General features: G+C 44.0%; 1 protein-coding gene across 2 annotated transcripts in view; it reads left to right on the top strand.

The window, feature by feature from the left end:
* The first annotated feature begins 1,185 nt into the window (after nt 1-1,185).
* Nucleotides 1,186-17,294, top strand: part of LOC146495673 (filamin-A-interacting protein 1-like) — a 25,419-nt gene continuing 9,310 nt past the window's right edge. The window contains exons 1-4 of one of the 2 annotated variants that reach the window (XM_085144195.1): nt 1,186-3,823; nt 14,433-14,710; nt 14,999-15,172; nt 15,397-15,575. In XM_085144195.1, the coding sequence (XP_085000321.1) occupies nt 14,438-14,710; nt 14,999-15,172; nt 15,397-15,575 (626 nt within the window). In that variant the 5' untranslated portion in view covers nt 1,186-3,823; nt 14,433-14,437. Of the gene's footprint in view, nt 3,824-12,598; nt 14,711-14,998; nt 15,173-15,396; nt 15,576-17,294 lie in introns of those variants that run through there. The other variant, XM_085144196.1, reaches the window with a different exon arrangement.

Here is a 17,294-nt window from a genome sequence, read left to right as displayed (position 1 = left end):
TAAAGAGTCTGGTATGTAACATCATACAGTGCAGATGTCATGTTATCTTCTCTGCCTACGTTTGCCTCGATTAAACCTCAAACCAAGACTTTTGCTTCCACCTGGGTCATGAAGCTGACATCTTATAGCAACATTTTATCACCCATCTTGTATTTATCAGACGTGAGTGCGATTCGCTCTGATCACATCGTACAGGAATGGCAGCTACTTCCACCAGCCCACATGTTTCATAACAACCACAGCCCAAAGCGCCCTGACGGGCCCACCGTCCTCCGGGCATTCTGTGTACAGATTGAAATCATAACAAACCTCTTCCTCACAGAATCCCACCACATGACTTCATTCTGGGTGTGGGAATTATGGCATCCAATCAAAATAACCTTCTCATGACCTCAGTTTGGCTAGAGCTTCTTCTCCGATACCACATGGAGAGGAATGACTTCATACGTGAGGAGGAAGAGGCCTGTCAAACAAATGGGCTTTGTTTTTCTTTGCGCTCATTCATGCTGATTGTCACAAACAAGGATGAGAAAAACTTCTGGGTTAGCTGCAGAGCGCGTGCACGTTAAGGTGATTTTGCATCTTCAGATAGGCCGCCTGGAGAAATGATTCATGACAACAGAAGTAAAGGAATCTGAAGAAGCAGAGAAGTGTATGCATGGAACAAAACATGACATCAGCACCACGCCCAGATAATCCAGCAACTGCTACTCAAACAGGGAGTGAATGCATCAGTGTCCATCTGACATAACTCCTCAGGGAGTACGTGAGTCTGTTCGCCGCTGCCTCTTTTGTTTGCTTTGGTTTCCACATAGAGATAAGAGCGTCATTATGTGCACCGAGCCCTGCCCTTTGGTGACCAGACAGGACTTTCACTTTAGTAACAGAAAGACGCAGACCGTCATGACTCCTTGTGCATCACCCGTAACTGTGATTTGAAATCTTTAAACTTTCTGTCCTGGTCAGACAAGAAAGCAGAGGAGCTCTGGGTTTATGTTTCGGAGCATTACCATCACTCACTGTTGATCTCTGCCATGGGCCACATGCAAAGTGCTTTCACTTCACTGTTTACATTATCATAATTTACACGCATGCAGAATAAAGGACAGTTTATGCTCCTTACATTAGCGTATATGATATCAAATCTGAGAGCATATACTGGACTACTGCTGGCAGAATATTACAAGAGCATCTGTATGAGCCGTGATCAGTGTTGGGAAGGTTACTTTTAAAATGTATTCCATTACAGATTACAGATTACATGCCCCAAAATGTATTCTGTAACGTATTCCGTTACGTTACTCAATGAGAGTAACATATTCTGAATACTTTGGATTACTTAATATATTATCATGCTGTTTACAACTACATGAATGTACTATTGCTGTGATTTATTACTGTTACTGAAGGTCCGCGGCTCCGAACCGTAGTAAAGGGACCTCTGGCTAATACGGTGGGTTCTGTGTCGGGCTCGTAGCTGAAAACTAGCTTTACTTTGTTGTCTGGGTCACTTTGCTAGCAGAGACAGAGAGAGGCGTTGAAAGGCTGCTCCAACGGAACTTATTGTTTCAGAGGAAAACACGAACACGGTGTACAGTCGAGTCTTAATAGCTTACTTACAACTGGGCTCGTCAGGCTCTCTTCTTGGCTGCAGTGGTTATTATTATATTTACATGCTTCCAGCTCCCGTTTCTGCTCGATGACAGCTCGTACTTTTCCTTTTTCTCCCTCCCTCGCTCACAGACACATAACTGTATGGCAGTCCATTCTCCCTGCAGCACGGACTACACTGCCCATGATGCTACATTCTTTAGAGCTATACCTGTAGCATTCTGCCTGTTAGCTTAGCACAACAACAACAACAGGCGCTCTCTCACCCAGGAAACACCAGAGCGAGAGGTCACCCTGTAACCATGGCAACCGTAACGCTGCCGCCTGGAACAACAGAGCGTAGCTGTCAAACAAAACCCAAACAGTCCTGACCCGCCACAATATGAAACAGGGAAGTACCGCCGTGTAATCCATTTATTTCAACAAAGTAACTGTATTCTAAATACCACCTTTTTAAACGGTAACTGTAACGGAATACAGTTACTCATATTTTGTATTTTAAATACGTAACGGCGGTACATGTATTCCGTTACTCCCCAACACTGGCCGTGATGAACTGTAGCATTGAAAAGGAACCATTATGTCCTTGATGTGATGCACTGTTTTGAAAGGAGAGACGATGAGATTTTGCAAATATTTAAATATAGTTTTACTGCTTAGATATTTTACAGTTAAGACACTACAAAGTTTTAAAGTTCAGTGCAGAGTTAGAAAAGCTGCTAGACACCTTTCATTTTGGCATTTCCTTTTCATTCAGCAGGTCACATCTGTCTTCGTGCTTGATTCTAGAGTGAGGTGCCCTTTTCATTTTCACCTCCTGTTGGGAATCATGCATTCCTCTTCCCATCCTCTTCATCTTCCTCCATCCGTACTGCTCCTCTCCTCTTGCCTGGCCCCATCTCCAGCATCCCTGTCCTTAAATATCCTCTGCCCAGATCCAAACCAGCTCAGAGTCACCTATTTCTTTGTCTCTAAGCCTTCCATCCTACGCCATGTTTTACTTATTCTTTTTCATCATCGCAAATCAGCATGGCAAGAAAATGTGCCACTGGCTTTTATAACCAGTAAAGATGCACAGTTCCCAGCAGTAATGAGCTCTTCAGTTATGATCTAAACTACACGGACTAGATGTTGTCTTTGCTTTTCAGTATATATTTATTTATGCTGGACTTGAGAGCGAACTACCCCACATATAAAACAGGCAGGTGAACCAAGGTTAGGTGTGTTTATACTCTGACTCAGCAGCACCCTGGCAGCAGCTCTTCCCATTGATGCAGAGCACAATTACTGCACCTCAGATTCTGCTCGCCTCCCTAAATTAGATTGTTTTCTGCAAGCAGGACCAAAAAGACAGCCTGGCTGCCAAAGTCCTGGAGAGTTTGGCCACGCTCAACCATCCCAAGACGGCAATTGGCGGTTACTCGGCCACTGTTAGGGCTTGGGTGGCTGCTGTTACTGGACTTTCCCAGCCTGTGAGAATGGCACAGCGCTGTTCAGCTGTCACCGAGGGTCAGCGGGGAGAGTTGGCTCTCTGAATGGCCGGCCAAAACTTCTAGCATTCAGCTAGCCTCAGCTGCTAGTGGCACCCGTGCTGGCAGCAGTGGATGAGTTAAATATAGAAGTCTACTTCTGGCTTTTGTGACTCTGGTCAAAAAGCACAGAGAGGGACGATGGTGGATGTGGCTTGGAGGAAAGATCTGGCCCTGTGACAAAGGACATCACAGTCCACCTCACCGGGCAACGGCCTCTTTCAGACAGAGCGGGAAGAGAATAGCGCCTGCCACACACACACACACACACACACACACACACACACACACACACACACCGCTCATCAACTGGCTTCTTGAAGGGATAGGAGGGAAAGAAAATGAGAGGTGTGTGCTAGCCTGCTATGTGAAACAGAACTGGATAGGCTGTGGGAGCGAGAGAGGGCGTGTGTCTGTGTGTGTCTGTGTGTGTCTGTGTGTGACTGTGTGTGTGAGAGAGAGAGGGAAGTTACAGTCCTCTGTTATTGCTCTCTACCATTCCCTTCTTGACCCGACGACCTAAAAGAAGAGAGGCAGGGAAGCAGACACCACCAGTGGACCACACAAGCCAGAGGATACGAGTGGACTCTGTATTTCCTTCTTGCCTTTTATTATTTTTGATTCTAGGATTACTTGCTGTGTTTACTAACTGCTTAAACATTCTGGAAACCTCAGAGCGGCAGGTGAGTGATCATCTCTTGCATCTCAAAAAAATCTCTGCTATTTAGAGGGAAAGAGCCAATGACAAACATGCGGTTCTAGCAGAGCGGAGCTTATCAGCTGTTCTGCTTTCAGGCTGTAGTGAATGAAACGGCTGAGTGCAGGTGCTGCTGCTGCTTGGCTGTCATCAGTTTTATTGAGCCAGTAAAGAGCACTGGTCAAAAGAGTCTCCGGGCTTCATTTGTTCTGCAGTATGTGAATGAAAACACTGTTCCCCACATTCCTGTGTGATTAATTCCAAATAATGTGCGTTTAAACATTTTGAATTAATGAGTGTGCGAGCAGACACACGACTGGTCTCTGTGCTGATAATGGAAATGCGGCACGTTCGGGTAAAAGAAAGTCATGAATCAAACATTTCTCAATGAATTACACGTTGTTACTGTGTGAATGAGACCATTTACTGTAAAGAATGTGGGAGGAAACACCCACAACACAGCAGGGCATGCTGGTTTATTGAGATATTGCAAAGAAATGAGAATGATATCGTACACATTCACACAGTCGACCTTTGCCCCCGACGTCTCCCACACGCGCCTCCTCGTGCAGCTCTCACTGCTGCGCTGCTCAGCGTTAAGAAGCCCAGGCCCGACGAGCTGCAGCACGATGACATCTTCCATCTGGAATATTTATGGGATGTAATGACACCGAAATGAATTCCATTTCATTCACATGAAGTCACCAGCGTTTAGGAGGAGACACATGGCTCCTGCCAGTCGCTGTTTGTCAAGCCATACGTCACCCTGTCTCAGTAAACTGAAAAGAAAAATGTGAAATGCGCCTCGGTCTCTTCAAGGCCAGCTCCCGCTGATGAGTCGAGGGTTTTCTTTCCTCCTCGAGTGTTCGAGACCGCAGCGCAGCCTCTCCCTTCCTGCCTTCCAGTGGTACCAGCCCTGCCTCAGGACAGAGACCCGGTGCAGAGAGATTGCTCATTAACATTTCTGTGCTTGTAAGTCCTCTTTACTCCTGCACACTCTCAGGATAGCCTGTGAAATTCACCGATGGAAGGAGTTGTAAAGATATTTCGTGGCTTATTGATGGTAAAGCATACTTAAAGCTACTCTGTGGTCACACAGTCACTGCAATGCGTTATTGTTATTCCTGCAGTGTTACTATGCATGTTGCATGCTGCTGATGGAGTGGCTGAGCTGGAGTTTGACTCTTCCTGTTAAAAAGACGTTTTTCCTTCCCACTGTTGCCAAGTGCTTGCTCATAGGAGGCCATCTGATTGTCGGGGTTCTCTCTGTATTATTGTGCAGTGTATTACCTTACAATATAACACTGTTGTTGTGATTTTACGCCATAGAAATAAAGCTGATTCAATTCGGGGTTGTTTTTAACTTTTTTTTTCTTACTTTTTTATTTTTTTACATGTAAAACATACACAGACTTGTCCTAATATATAAATAGATATAACAGAAGCATAAAGGTTTCTAAAATAGAACAAGAACCCTGAATGTGTATTTTAATGCAGTACTTGAGTAAATGTACTCAGTTACATTTGGCCACTGTAGAAATTCAATTCAATTCAATTTTATTTATATAGCGCCAAATCACAACAAAAGTCGCCTCAAGGCGCTTCATAGATACAGAGAAAAACCCAACAATCATATGACCCCCTATGAGCAAGCACTTTGGCGACAGTGGGAAGTAAAAACTCCCTTTTAACAGGAAGAAACCTCCAGCAGAACCAGGCTCAGGGAGGGGCGGGGCCATGTGCTGTGATTGGTTGGGGTGAGAGAAGGAAGACAGGATAAAGACATGCTGTGGAAGAGAGACAGAGGTTAATAACAGATATGATTCAATACAGAGAGGTCTATTAACACATAGTGAGTGAGAAAGGTGACTGGAAAGGAAAAACTCAATGCATCATGGGAATCCCCGGCAGCCTACGTCTATTGCAGCATAACTAAGGGAGGATTCAGGGTCACCTGGTCCAGCCCTAACTATATGCTTTAGCAAAAGCAAATTCAGTCAGCTGAATGAGCAATCAGAAGAGACAGATCTGTGACTGTAATCAGTCCCAGCTTGTTAATGGATCAGTCTTTGTGTAAATCAATAATGCAGTCTCTGATTAACTGAAACTAAGCTGAGGCTGGGTCTCCGCCAACAGCATCGATTCGTGTGTCACCTCACGACATCACTTGAGCTCTACGTCACTTAAGATAGTTCTCATGCACAAGGTGACATAGTTTAGCAGTGAGTGGTACACATGACAGGACAGCATCTCATTGTTCCAGGATTAAACGTCGACACCGACACCTCAGCACCCTGTAAATGTTGCTTGTCACGATACCGTTCTTTATACTTGCATTGATATGCACCTGCACCTCTATCTTGTGTGTTCGTGTTCATATGGGCTAATTCATTTTATGACACGTGCACTAACAGAAACAGGAGGCGGAGCTTGTTTCCTGCGTGTCTGGGGGGCCTCGACAACAGCTGTCAGCGACACATGCGCAGCTACAGTCGTAGCAGTGCCCCTGGTCTTGAATTCCAAAAATGCAGTTTAGACTCTTCGGGATGTTTCGCAGAACAGCGGCACTTATAACTCATGTGCCCTTCATTTAAAAATAACAGGACTCCATGGCAACCCAAGATATTCTAAAGAGCACTTGATATGTTGCGGTCAGAATGGCGACGCATACGTGCTAAAAACAGGGGGCTGGTTAACTGGCTGTTGATGTTTAACGATAATGAGACGAGTGATGTCATTCATTAGGTTCGGATCTTTGGACCATGATGTGCCTGAACCGCTCTGGCATTAAATATGGTTTGCATCAGAGCTGGGAACAAACCTCACGACCCATTCTGTAAACTTTTCCCCTGTTTGCCAGTAGTGACATCATCATGACTTTCCTGGTGATTTCCTGTGTGATAAGTTACACCAGCCTTCATCATTCCAGTGATATTACTGGTCAGGAGAGAACAAACCAGCATATACAGTAAAACATCTGAAGATAGAATGAAGATGACTGGCCTCTGTGACTAAGACAGGCCGTCTTTGTCCCTGAACCAATCACTCTGTGACCCCACACGTCTCTCAGTGAGTCAGAGCTCTTCTCTGACAGACGTGTTACGCTTTAGTTTATTTTTGTCTCACCTGCAACAATGCTTTCCATTTTTTCCCATCTCTAAAAAAGGTAAACAACTGACAATAGCACCAGCACAAGACAATGCAAATGCTCACTTACAAACTTAAATGGGTAGCAGTTTGGAGATTTGTGGTTAGCCATGTGTTACATTATCATTCCAAGCGCTGCGACGTGTGATAGCTTAGGTTTACTGGAAGGCCAGCTGCAAACGTTAAACTTTAAAGCTCAAATTTCTGCCCACTGTTTTCCCGTCCACACATATTTAATCTCTCTGACCTTTGGAGCCTTTTTGCCTCTGTTTTGGTCTCCACACCCTCCTCAGATAAAATATCTGGGTCGCTCAGTCGCTAAGCTCAATTTTCATCTCCAGCAACAGTTACTTTTACACCTTTGGTAGCGGTGTCACATTTTTATCAACATTTTCTTTTATTATTTTAAACGATTAAAAAAGCTTTCGGCTGCTGTTGGTGTGACTGAAGAGGATAGTAGACGTAGGACAGAATGGGGGGAGGAGCCTTTGTGCCTGCCAGGTTTTTGTGATTGTTCTGCAAGTCGCCACCCTGGCATACAGCTGGGATCAACAGTGGTCAGACCAAGCTCTTAGGTATAGAAAACAGTGTTTGTATGAATATGTATGAAACTGGGTGAATGAGGTTTGCAGTAGAAAAGGACTTGGAGTGCTCAGTTAGAGCAGAAAAGCATCAAATCAGTACCAGTCCAACTCCCAATAAATTCCAGAACTCTAATGGTTGGAGAAGAGCTGCAAGTTAGCACAAGTTAGCATGAAAACATGTTATGGAAACCAAACAGACGTTCGATGTGAGCTTTAAGATGACTTTCTAAGTTCTCTCTCAGTCGCCCATTTTTTGCTCCGCGCCGACTTCAGCTGGCATTCAGAGGATTTTAGACAAATGGCCGAGCCCATGTCTCTTTCCCACGTTTGAATGTGCTTCATCCATATGTTGCTGTTTCTATTCATAGCACACTCAGAACTTAATATCTTCCTTAAGAGAGGGTAAAGATGATAACCAGATCTAGAAAGAGCTAGTGCTTCATTAGTTGGTGTTGGTTTACCGATGCTGCCGCTAGACTTTAGCAACGAGAGTCAAGTGACTCTTACTAAATTCCGTTGCTATGGGAATCGTTAAAATGTGACAGTTTATCATCGTGTTTGAAACTATGTTTCTAATAGACTATGTCTAATCTAAGTGTGCTTCATGTGCAGCGGTGTTTATAATGCATGACCCAAATCTGAGCATGTTTCAGCTGCTAGGTTGGATTTACACAGTAAGAGTGAATAAACAGTTTGAGTGATTATTTAACAAAGTGCCCTCACAACAGCTCTCACGAATGTGTCCCGTTTTATAAGTGACTGATTAACGGCCTACCTGCGCCGAGTGTTTATCAAGCAAAGAGCGTGTTTGCTCTAATAGCAAAGACTTACTTAGAGAGCCACCTGCATTCTTCTCGGTTTGCTCACTGTTCGAGCTTCGGCTGGTTCCCATGAGGGGATCAGGTTAATGTGACATCAGGAGAATACTACAAGATGAAACCCATCACCTATGCTGACATTTGCTCCAGTGTGCCATGCCAGCATTAGTTAAGTATTAATAGAAGCCATGATTACAGTAAGACAAGCTGTAAATGCTCGCGTTATGTGCACAAAATCTTTTTGATGGTTCGGTTTAACATTACAAGAAGAACGTTTATGAAAGCAGAATCTTTAAGGAATGTGAACAAGTATCGCTCCAAACTTTTTCTGCCAACAGAGTCTTTAGTTTTCCCAGGAAAAGACTGTTATGTAAAATTTGACCCGTGAAGGCCACCGGCCGTCTCGGCTCGAAGGCTCCGTCTCCCAAAATGGATTCCTGGAGCAGACTGCGGCTTTGTACCCTTGCATCCTCACAAAAGTTTCAATAATAAATGGATTGACTGGTAGCTTCGAAACCCATCCGCAGAGACGGTTTTGATTGGAGCTTTCATGTCTTGGCAGGGCTGGTGTGTTTTTCTTGCTGCTCGAGCACGCTGCGTTTTATCTGTGTTCTCTGGCACAACTGGTACCCTAATGCTCTCGTGCAGTTCTCTCTCCTTTTTTGGTCACGCTGGGTTTGTGCTGTGAATGCATCAAATCACACCGAATCAAAAAAGTCCTTTTTCCTAAACCTTATTCATCACCTCCCTCCTCATCCGGCACATCCATTTGGTTATATGCCAGATTTTTGCCACCTCTTCCTTGCCATTTCTCTTGATACGAGCATCACATACAAGCTCAGTTTCAGTAGCCTCGTGGCCTTATCATATTATCATGCTATAATTTTATTTCAGCTAATGGTGTCTTTAAAGGGAATATCTGCAAATGAACACACACAGGATCAGTGTTGGTCAAGTTACTTGAAAAAATAATCAGTAACTAATTACTGATTACTTCCCCAAAACTTTATCCCGTTACTAAGCTGATTACTTATTTTCAAAAGTAATTAATTACTTAGTTACTTAGCTACTTTTTAAAAACACGATAGATCTTTCAGCCCAATTCTACGTTTTCTGCATAATCATCATACAAAATGTAATCAAATGGAAAAGTCTCTTTTTAAAACTTGTTTTATTAGTTTTAATATTTTAACTTCATGCATCAAGCAAAAATTAAATTATCTGCAACATTCTCTGACTGGAAGAAATTAGTTTAACATTTAAACCGATTTTCTGCACATTCCAGCACATAAAATAAAATATTTTTTTTGTGTTTACACTCAGTCTTTCAAATAGATGCAAGTAAAACACAGCAGAAAATAAATAAAGTCAAAGACTAGCGGTCCTGTTGCTCTATTTTCACCTGTAAAGCAGGAGTGGGGTAGGCGGAGGGTTACCCTGGTGCAGGTGTGCAGCGGTCAGTGGAAGAATCCGCGAGTTTCTCTGTGAGTTTCCCATTACGTCGTAGCTACTCGGTGCTTGTTTGGAAGTTTAGGGGTTTTTTTCGCTGTAAAAAGAAGTTTTCTTCCCACGCACAACGGACACTAATGTTTTTGTCACTTTTTATGGAATCAAACTCAAAGTAAGGTCAGTACTTCCACGCTTTAAACGCTGCATGCTCATACTCTCTCTGCACTCGATATATGATCCATTGTTGATCTGCACACAGCTGTTGTCACGAACGTCGCACTCGCTTACGTCACTGTCATGAGACATTCTCGCAAAAAAATCACGGTTTTATTAACGCAGTAACGCAGCGTTCCTACGGGAAAGTAACGGTAATCTAATTACCGTTTTTGCAATTGTAATCCCTTACTTTACAAGTAACGCGTTACTGCCCATCTCTGCACAGGATACAGGTAGCTGACTTTCGACCATCTTTTGTGTGATTGAGGGCTCGTATCTGCCCAAGCAGACCAACCACTGGCAAATAAATGACTCATTTATTCAATAAGTTTTCAGTCATTTTCTCAAACTCTGTGTGTAACCATAACGTAATGAGTGTATCTGGCACAGGCTACAACATTACGCCTATTAAATTTTATTAGACCATGCTGGGAGCAAACATCATTCAGACTAAAGGTGTACTGTAACCATAAAGTGAACATCGGTGCGGACCACTGATTAGATTTTACAGTTTCTTTTTATCACTTTGGAATGGAGGCACGTGCTTTGTTGGGGCCTATAAATACTCATGTGTGGGACAGCTGGACCTGCTCAAGCCTTGGGGCAGATATGGGTCCCACTTTAAATTTAGACTCAGGCCTTGGACTTGGGTTTTAGGGTATTCTGTCTTATTAGATTGAAGTACTGGATGCCGCACCATCAGTGAGGATGGCTTTGATGCTGTGAGTGTGTGTGGACGTTGTGACAGGTGGTCGTTGATGTTAGAGTACAGATTTACTGTCTGCATGCTCTCCTTTCTTTTCCATAATGACAAATGGGAATGCTTCACGGCAGGGAGGAATTCAGGTCACGTGACTCAGGAATCCCAGCTTGTCTCTCTGCAGAATTAAATTGATAAAGACTGCAGCGACCAGTCGAGGTGACTCAAAACTGTGAAGACGGTGGGCTTTGATGTCGCATGACAGTTGTGTTCATGAGTTGCCTGTAATTGAAAAAAGGCCACGAGGATGATAAATATGTAGCAGTTTCAACAGCAAGATTTCAGATCACATGGTCAAAAGTCCAAATACTTATGGACTCTGCAAAAGTAGTTAAACTGTAATCAGCAAAGCCCGTGAAACTGTAATGATTTTATTATCTTCTGCTACCAGGAAGTGTTGGATATTAAATGTCATCAGGTTGTGCAGCTGGACTTGTTATAATAATAAATTAAAAGTTGATTTCTAAAGATGAATGCATTGCTCGTTGAGATATATTTAGTTTTCTACCACTCTGTGCAGTGTTTTCTTGCGATCCGTGTTTTAGTTTTGCAAGAACCGTTCCTGTGAGGACACAGTTGTATATTCAGCTGGTGGAGGCCAAACAAGAGATAAAAGAAGAGTGAATACTGCCTTTCATGAGGAGGATAATTAGGACTGTAAATCAGTGCTAAACTAAGTAGAAAATGATGTGCTATTTCCAAAAGCCTAAATGAAAGGCATTAGCTGGTAGGTTTAAATAAAGTTTTGTATGTTTTACTCAAAGCCCTGCTTCAGATTGGTCACCTGCCCGGGGTGTGACCTGCCTCTGAGCCTGTAGTAGCGAGATAGGGTCCCGCCCCCTATTAGGAAAAAGGAAAAAAGCCTTTATTCAGAGCTAAACATGATAAAACATATACGGTTGCCGAGTGAGCTGCATTTCAACAATGTTTGTGTTTTGGGGCAGTTTGTCTGAAACCTTGTTTTGATTCTTTGCTTTACTTTTAATGCATTCTTACATTTTTATTGTACAACACTGAATTTGACCTGAAGCTATTTTTATTCTTCCATCTGTCAGCTCTAACTGCACTCGCCTGCCTTCTCTGCTCAACGATAGTAACACTGCAAAGTGAGCCGAGCTGTTACAGTAGCTGGATTTTCATGGCGTCGGCCCAGAAATTAAAAATAAACCATCACGGTCCTCACTCGGTGTCAACCATCTTGTCCTTAGGAAGTCTGCCAGAGTCGTTTACAGCGCTACACATGTTTCTGTGTTTCGTCACGCTCGTGTCCCAGAGGTGGTCGTTTTAATGCCCTCGACCTCTGGGCATCACTCAGAAACACTGGCACAGTTTGAATGGTGGACCCAACACTATCAGCACTCGTGCACACCGCTGCACCACAACACTGGAATGAACGTTAGCGAGCCTACAGCTGAAACTAATAGGTATGAGCAGGAAAGAAGGCACCGCCATTAATCTCCAGTTAAGAACCAGATCTCCTCGGAGCCAAAGTGCACTCTCTGAACTCTGAGATAAAGGATGCACTTAATGGGTCCGTTTGTTTGATTCTTTTTCCTCTTTATTTGAACTGAGAGATGCTGCCACTGTTATCTTGCACCCCGATTTTCGTGCATGGGTGTTTTTCCCCGAAACAAGTGGGATTCAAAGAGATCGGTTTCAAGCGTCGTTGGAATTCACTGCAGTCTTGACTTTGGTGACCTTGATTACTGAAGAAGATAAGCACTGCTCTTGATGTGAAGCAGCAGTTTGATAGACTCTCTTTCAAACTCTCGAAATTGTACAGAAAATCTAACTGAGCATAGTTACTGATGTTCCAGTAAACATATGTGTGAATTGTATCGCACACTTCCATGAATGTGCCTCAGAGAGAAGTCCTGACAGTTTGGACGGCTTATTTGGGATGATTCAGAGGTCAGGGTGCTATGACATCACTGTGGGCTTACAGGGGGACTCTGGGTGCTTTTCTGTTTGTAATTATAAAGAGCTGCTGATGTCATATCTGAAACCGATCACAAGAACGCTCTGTTCTTACAGAACCACGTTTTCACATTCACAGAGAAACAAACTTCTCTTCAGTTCTGTCTCTTAACATTGTTGGTTGATGTTCTCGTGTGTGGAGTCAGCTCCCAGCTTGAGAAAAACTTTGTTTTAGCATCACAGAAATGTGGAAATTTGTCACATTTTTGCCATTTTTTGTAACTAATTTAACCTCCTAAGACCTGAACTCTTCCACAGCAGCATTTTTAATTTCTCTTTGATATTTGGGCTGATTGGCACCTGATGAATGTAAAAACAAAGAATTACCAGTTTTGTTTTGTTTTTTACTTAATTTTTGCCTCTGAGAAAAATCAGAGCCACATATGAGGATATTCGTTTAAAATTTAAATAGAACAGTAGCAGTACAATGTCCTCGTAAGCAGATATCAGGCCCTTGAAGAGAAAAATTGAATATTTTGGCCTAAATAACCCAAAATGTGATGTCCACATGTGTGGACGCAGGTCCTAAGAGGTTAAATATGAATTAGTTTGTGTATCCATGTCCTCCAAAAGTTGTAACCACTGCTGTCATAACTTTAAAAAAATGATATTAACTGAAGAGGGTCTGTGGCCTGTATTTATATAGCGCTTTACTAGTGCCTAAGGACCCCAAAGCGCTTTACACATCCACACATTCACACACTGGTGATGGCAGCTTCATTGTAGCCACAGCCACCCTGGGGCGCACTGACAGAGGCGAGGCTGCCAGACACTGGTGCCACCGGGCCCTCTGACCACCACCAGTAGGCAACGGGTGAAGTGTCTTGCCCAAGGACACAACGACCGAGACTGTCGGAGCCGGGGCTCGAACCGGTAACCTTCCAATTACAAGGCGAACTCCCAACTCTTGAGCCACGATCGCCCCATAAGAGGGTGGCAGAGTGGCTCAGTGGTTAGCACGGTCACCTCACAGCACCGAGGGCCTGGGTTTGAATCTTTCTCTGTGGAGTTTGTGTGGATTACTGTGACTGAGAAGCCACACTGGCTGTTTGGTTCTTTGGTTTTTCTAAATTGACTGTAGATGTGTCTCACAAATACAAATGAACTCCTGCTGTTTACAGGCTCAGTTACAAACTACTTTTAAATTATTTAAAACACTCAGAAATGACAGCAGAAGTTGTGAACCGGTGATATAGTTACTGTACATGCACTTCTATCAACACTCACCCTTATATGCCTTTGTGATTTTGGGACCACACACACACACACACACACACACACACACACACACACACACACACACACACACACACACACACACACACACACACACACACACACACACACACACACACACACAGAGGTGGGTAATTATTGATATTCACTCCAGATTAGGGATGTTAACAGAAGACATGTTCATCCAGTTTTAATGCAAACACAATGATTGTGTTTGTCATATCAGTGCAGGTCAGAAGGTCTGTTAATGTGAACAGGAATGGAAGCCAAACTCAAACAACACACTGAACCAAAAATATCCATGAAAGGAAAAAGATGAATGGTAGTGGGATGCAAGTAAAAGTAGAATAACCGAATAAAAGGCTGAATTAAAAACAGAGAAACCTGTTCCTTCTCTCCCTGCTTCAGGTAGGATGAGATCCAAAAGCAGTGGGGTGGACACCCCAGCCAATGGGGTACTTGGAGTTCCACAGGGTGACCAAGAACAGGAAGTGAGCCTGCCTGTGAAGACCCTGAAGGCCAAAGTCCAGCAGAAAGATGGTGAGGAAACAGTGGAGGTCGAGGTGATCTCTGACAAAGACAAACCGCTGGATTCCTCCAAGGCTGGAGATAAAAGACAGAACATCATGGATCTGTCTAAAGAGGATTTGCTGACACTGTTGGGAATCATGGAAGGAGAGATTCAGGTGGGCGAGGCATCGTTTCCCTTTGTGTTTAGCTTTCTGTATGTGATCTGCAGCTGTAAGCAATGATAAGAGAAAAGGTGGATGAGCGCAGTAGCTGAACATTATTGGCTTGAGTAACTGCAAGTTTTGCACAACAGCTCTCTCTTGTGGTTTAAAATGTAACATAGCAGACAACCTAGACTTTATCGAGTTGGTACTTTAGAGAACTCTGAAAGGTAAACTGGTGATCCACGAAGCAAAGACTAGAAAGTTTTTAACACCCTCTGCATCATTTCTGTGTAACTTCAGGCCCGAGAGGATGTTATCTGCATGCTGAAGTCCAAACACAGTTCCCCAGAAGCCCTTGAGTCGCAGTACGGCTCCGCGGTCCCTGGCTCGGCCCTCCAGGCCCTCCAGAGAGACGGCGTCATCACAGGCACCAAACCACACAACCACAGTGTCTACCAGAAACCGATGGCTGAGGTTAGTAGGCGAGTGTCAGTCACAAACCCCGAGGGACGATCAAAATTACTTTTTTATTAACAGGCCTCAAGACCCTCGAAATCCAAGAAATCACAAGACAGAAACTAATAAAAGTAATGTTTTTGTCACCGACTGGCAGGAGGTTGTTGCTACAAAACACTCGGCATGTTGCACCACAGCAACTGGAATTATTTGTTTCTGTGTGTTCGTCTTTGCCGTCTCAGCTGGAGCGTCTGCAGGAGAAGCACAAGGAGGCGTACCGGCGGATGCTGGGTCAGCTGCTGCTCACAGAAAAGTGCCACCGGCGAACGATCCACGAGCTGGACACGGAGAAGAGGAAGCACGCCGACTACATGAACAAGAGCGACGACTTCACCAACCTCCTGGAGCAGGAGAGAGAAAGGTGAGGAGGTCAGGAGAGGAATGCAAGAGCCAGCGGCTGTAAAACACCATTATCTGAACCTGGACGCTGTTTAGCTGCTACTTTAAATCATTTGGTAAATAAGCTTTGAGAGAAGCACCTAAAATATGTTCATTTAACAGAAAGTAAATTTATTGCTGTAGCACTGCAAACATCATGTGATGCTCATGCAGAATTTTACAGGTATGAGAAGTAAAAGGAGGAAGTGTGAAGGAGAACCTGGTAAAAGCAGCAGGGGAAGAAGAAGAAAGCATAAAGTGCAGTTCCAGTGTAGTCTATGAAGCCAGTGCATCCAGTGGCTGAAGGGAGAGAGTCGAGAACATTGAAAAACACCTCAGACTGCATGAAAGATGGCTTCATCGAACCTTAAAGGGGAGAGGACAGGGAGGTGCCGCTTACTGAATGATAACCTTGCATAGCTTTGTATGCAGGGGAGAGTCAGAGCTCAAGGAAAGAGAGGCCAGAGGCAGAGTGGACTTGGACTGCTGTGGGAAAGACACAGGTCAGGTATCGAGACGACACAGAGCTATGGGGTGGAAGAACAGCAGAAAAGACAAGCGCAGGGCTAAAGGACATGTCAGAGCTTCGTTGCTGAGGTTGTGACACGGGCTCGCAACCTCAGAGCGGCTGCATGGACACACAACACGGGAGGGGAGATGGTTAAATTCTGTGTCTAGAAGGCTCTTCTTCTTACTTTAGCACCTTTGTGGTCCAGCTACCCAATTTCGCTGTGCAAGAAACTGCACAATGACAATAAAAAAGCTCTCTAAGCTCTCTCTAAGGCTCATAGAGATAAAGCGAGCCTGTATGTGAGAGCGTATTTGTGCCATGGGAGTGTATGAGAGAGAAGGCCCTGCTAACTGCAAACACTCCCATATAAAAGGGTTTAATAGACTGTTGGTTGTTGGAGATTCTTTTGTTATTGTTTTGTTGCAGCTTCCACAAACGGACGGCGATGCATAATTTAAAGCTATTTGCACTCATAGTTTGCAAAATATGTGGATGACATAATCATCTGTGAGACAGACTGGAGCACTTATGTGGCAGTTTTTAATGACTGTGAAGAAGTTGCTTTAAAACTGCGACATTACCTCTTTGCATGGACACACACACAATAAAAATAAGCAGCTGAATTTACCCACAGAAACGACCACCTGCAGTAACCAACCACTGAGAAAGACTAATCTAAAGTAAATTTATGTGAAATTTGTTACTTTAATCTAGCGCTGTCCAACTCCAGGCCTCGAGGGCCGGAGTCCTGCAGGTTTTAGATGTGTCCTTGATCCAACACAGCTGATTCAAAGGGCTAAATGACCTCTTCAACATGTCTTGAAGTTCTCCAGAGGCCTGCAAATGAACTAATCATGTGATTCAGGTGTGTTGACCCAGGGTGAGATATAAAACCTGCAGGACACCAGCCCTCGAGGCCTGGAGTTCCCCACCCCTGTGTTGCATAAGCAGGGGTCTCGAACTCCAGTCCTGGAGGGCCGGTGTCCTGAAACTTCACGTGTCCCTGTTGCAACACACCTGAATGTAATTAGTAGGTCATTAGTAAGAGTATAGAACGTGACTGCATGCTGAAGTAGCAACCCCTAACCCTAATCAAGTAAATGTAAGTGTTTGGAAAAAATTACCATGCACCATGTTCATCCACTCATGAGCTGCTGCAACATGAATCAAATGGCTGAATTGTCACCTCAG

This window comes from Neolamprologus multifasciatus, chromosome 19 (assembly GCF_963576455.1).
Source record: "Neolamprologus multifasciatus chromosome 19, fNeoMul1.2, whole genome shotgun sequence".
Classification (NCBI taxonomy): domain Eukaryota; kingdom Metazoa; phylum Chordata; class Actinopteri; order Cichliformes; family Cichlidae; genus Neolamprologus; species Neolamprologus multifasciatus.
Note: the sequence above shows the minus strand (reverse complement) of the source record. Positions and strands in the feature narration are given on the sequence as shown.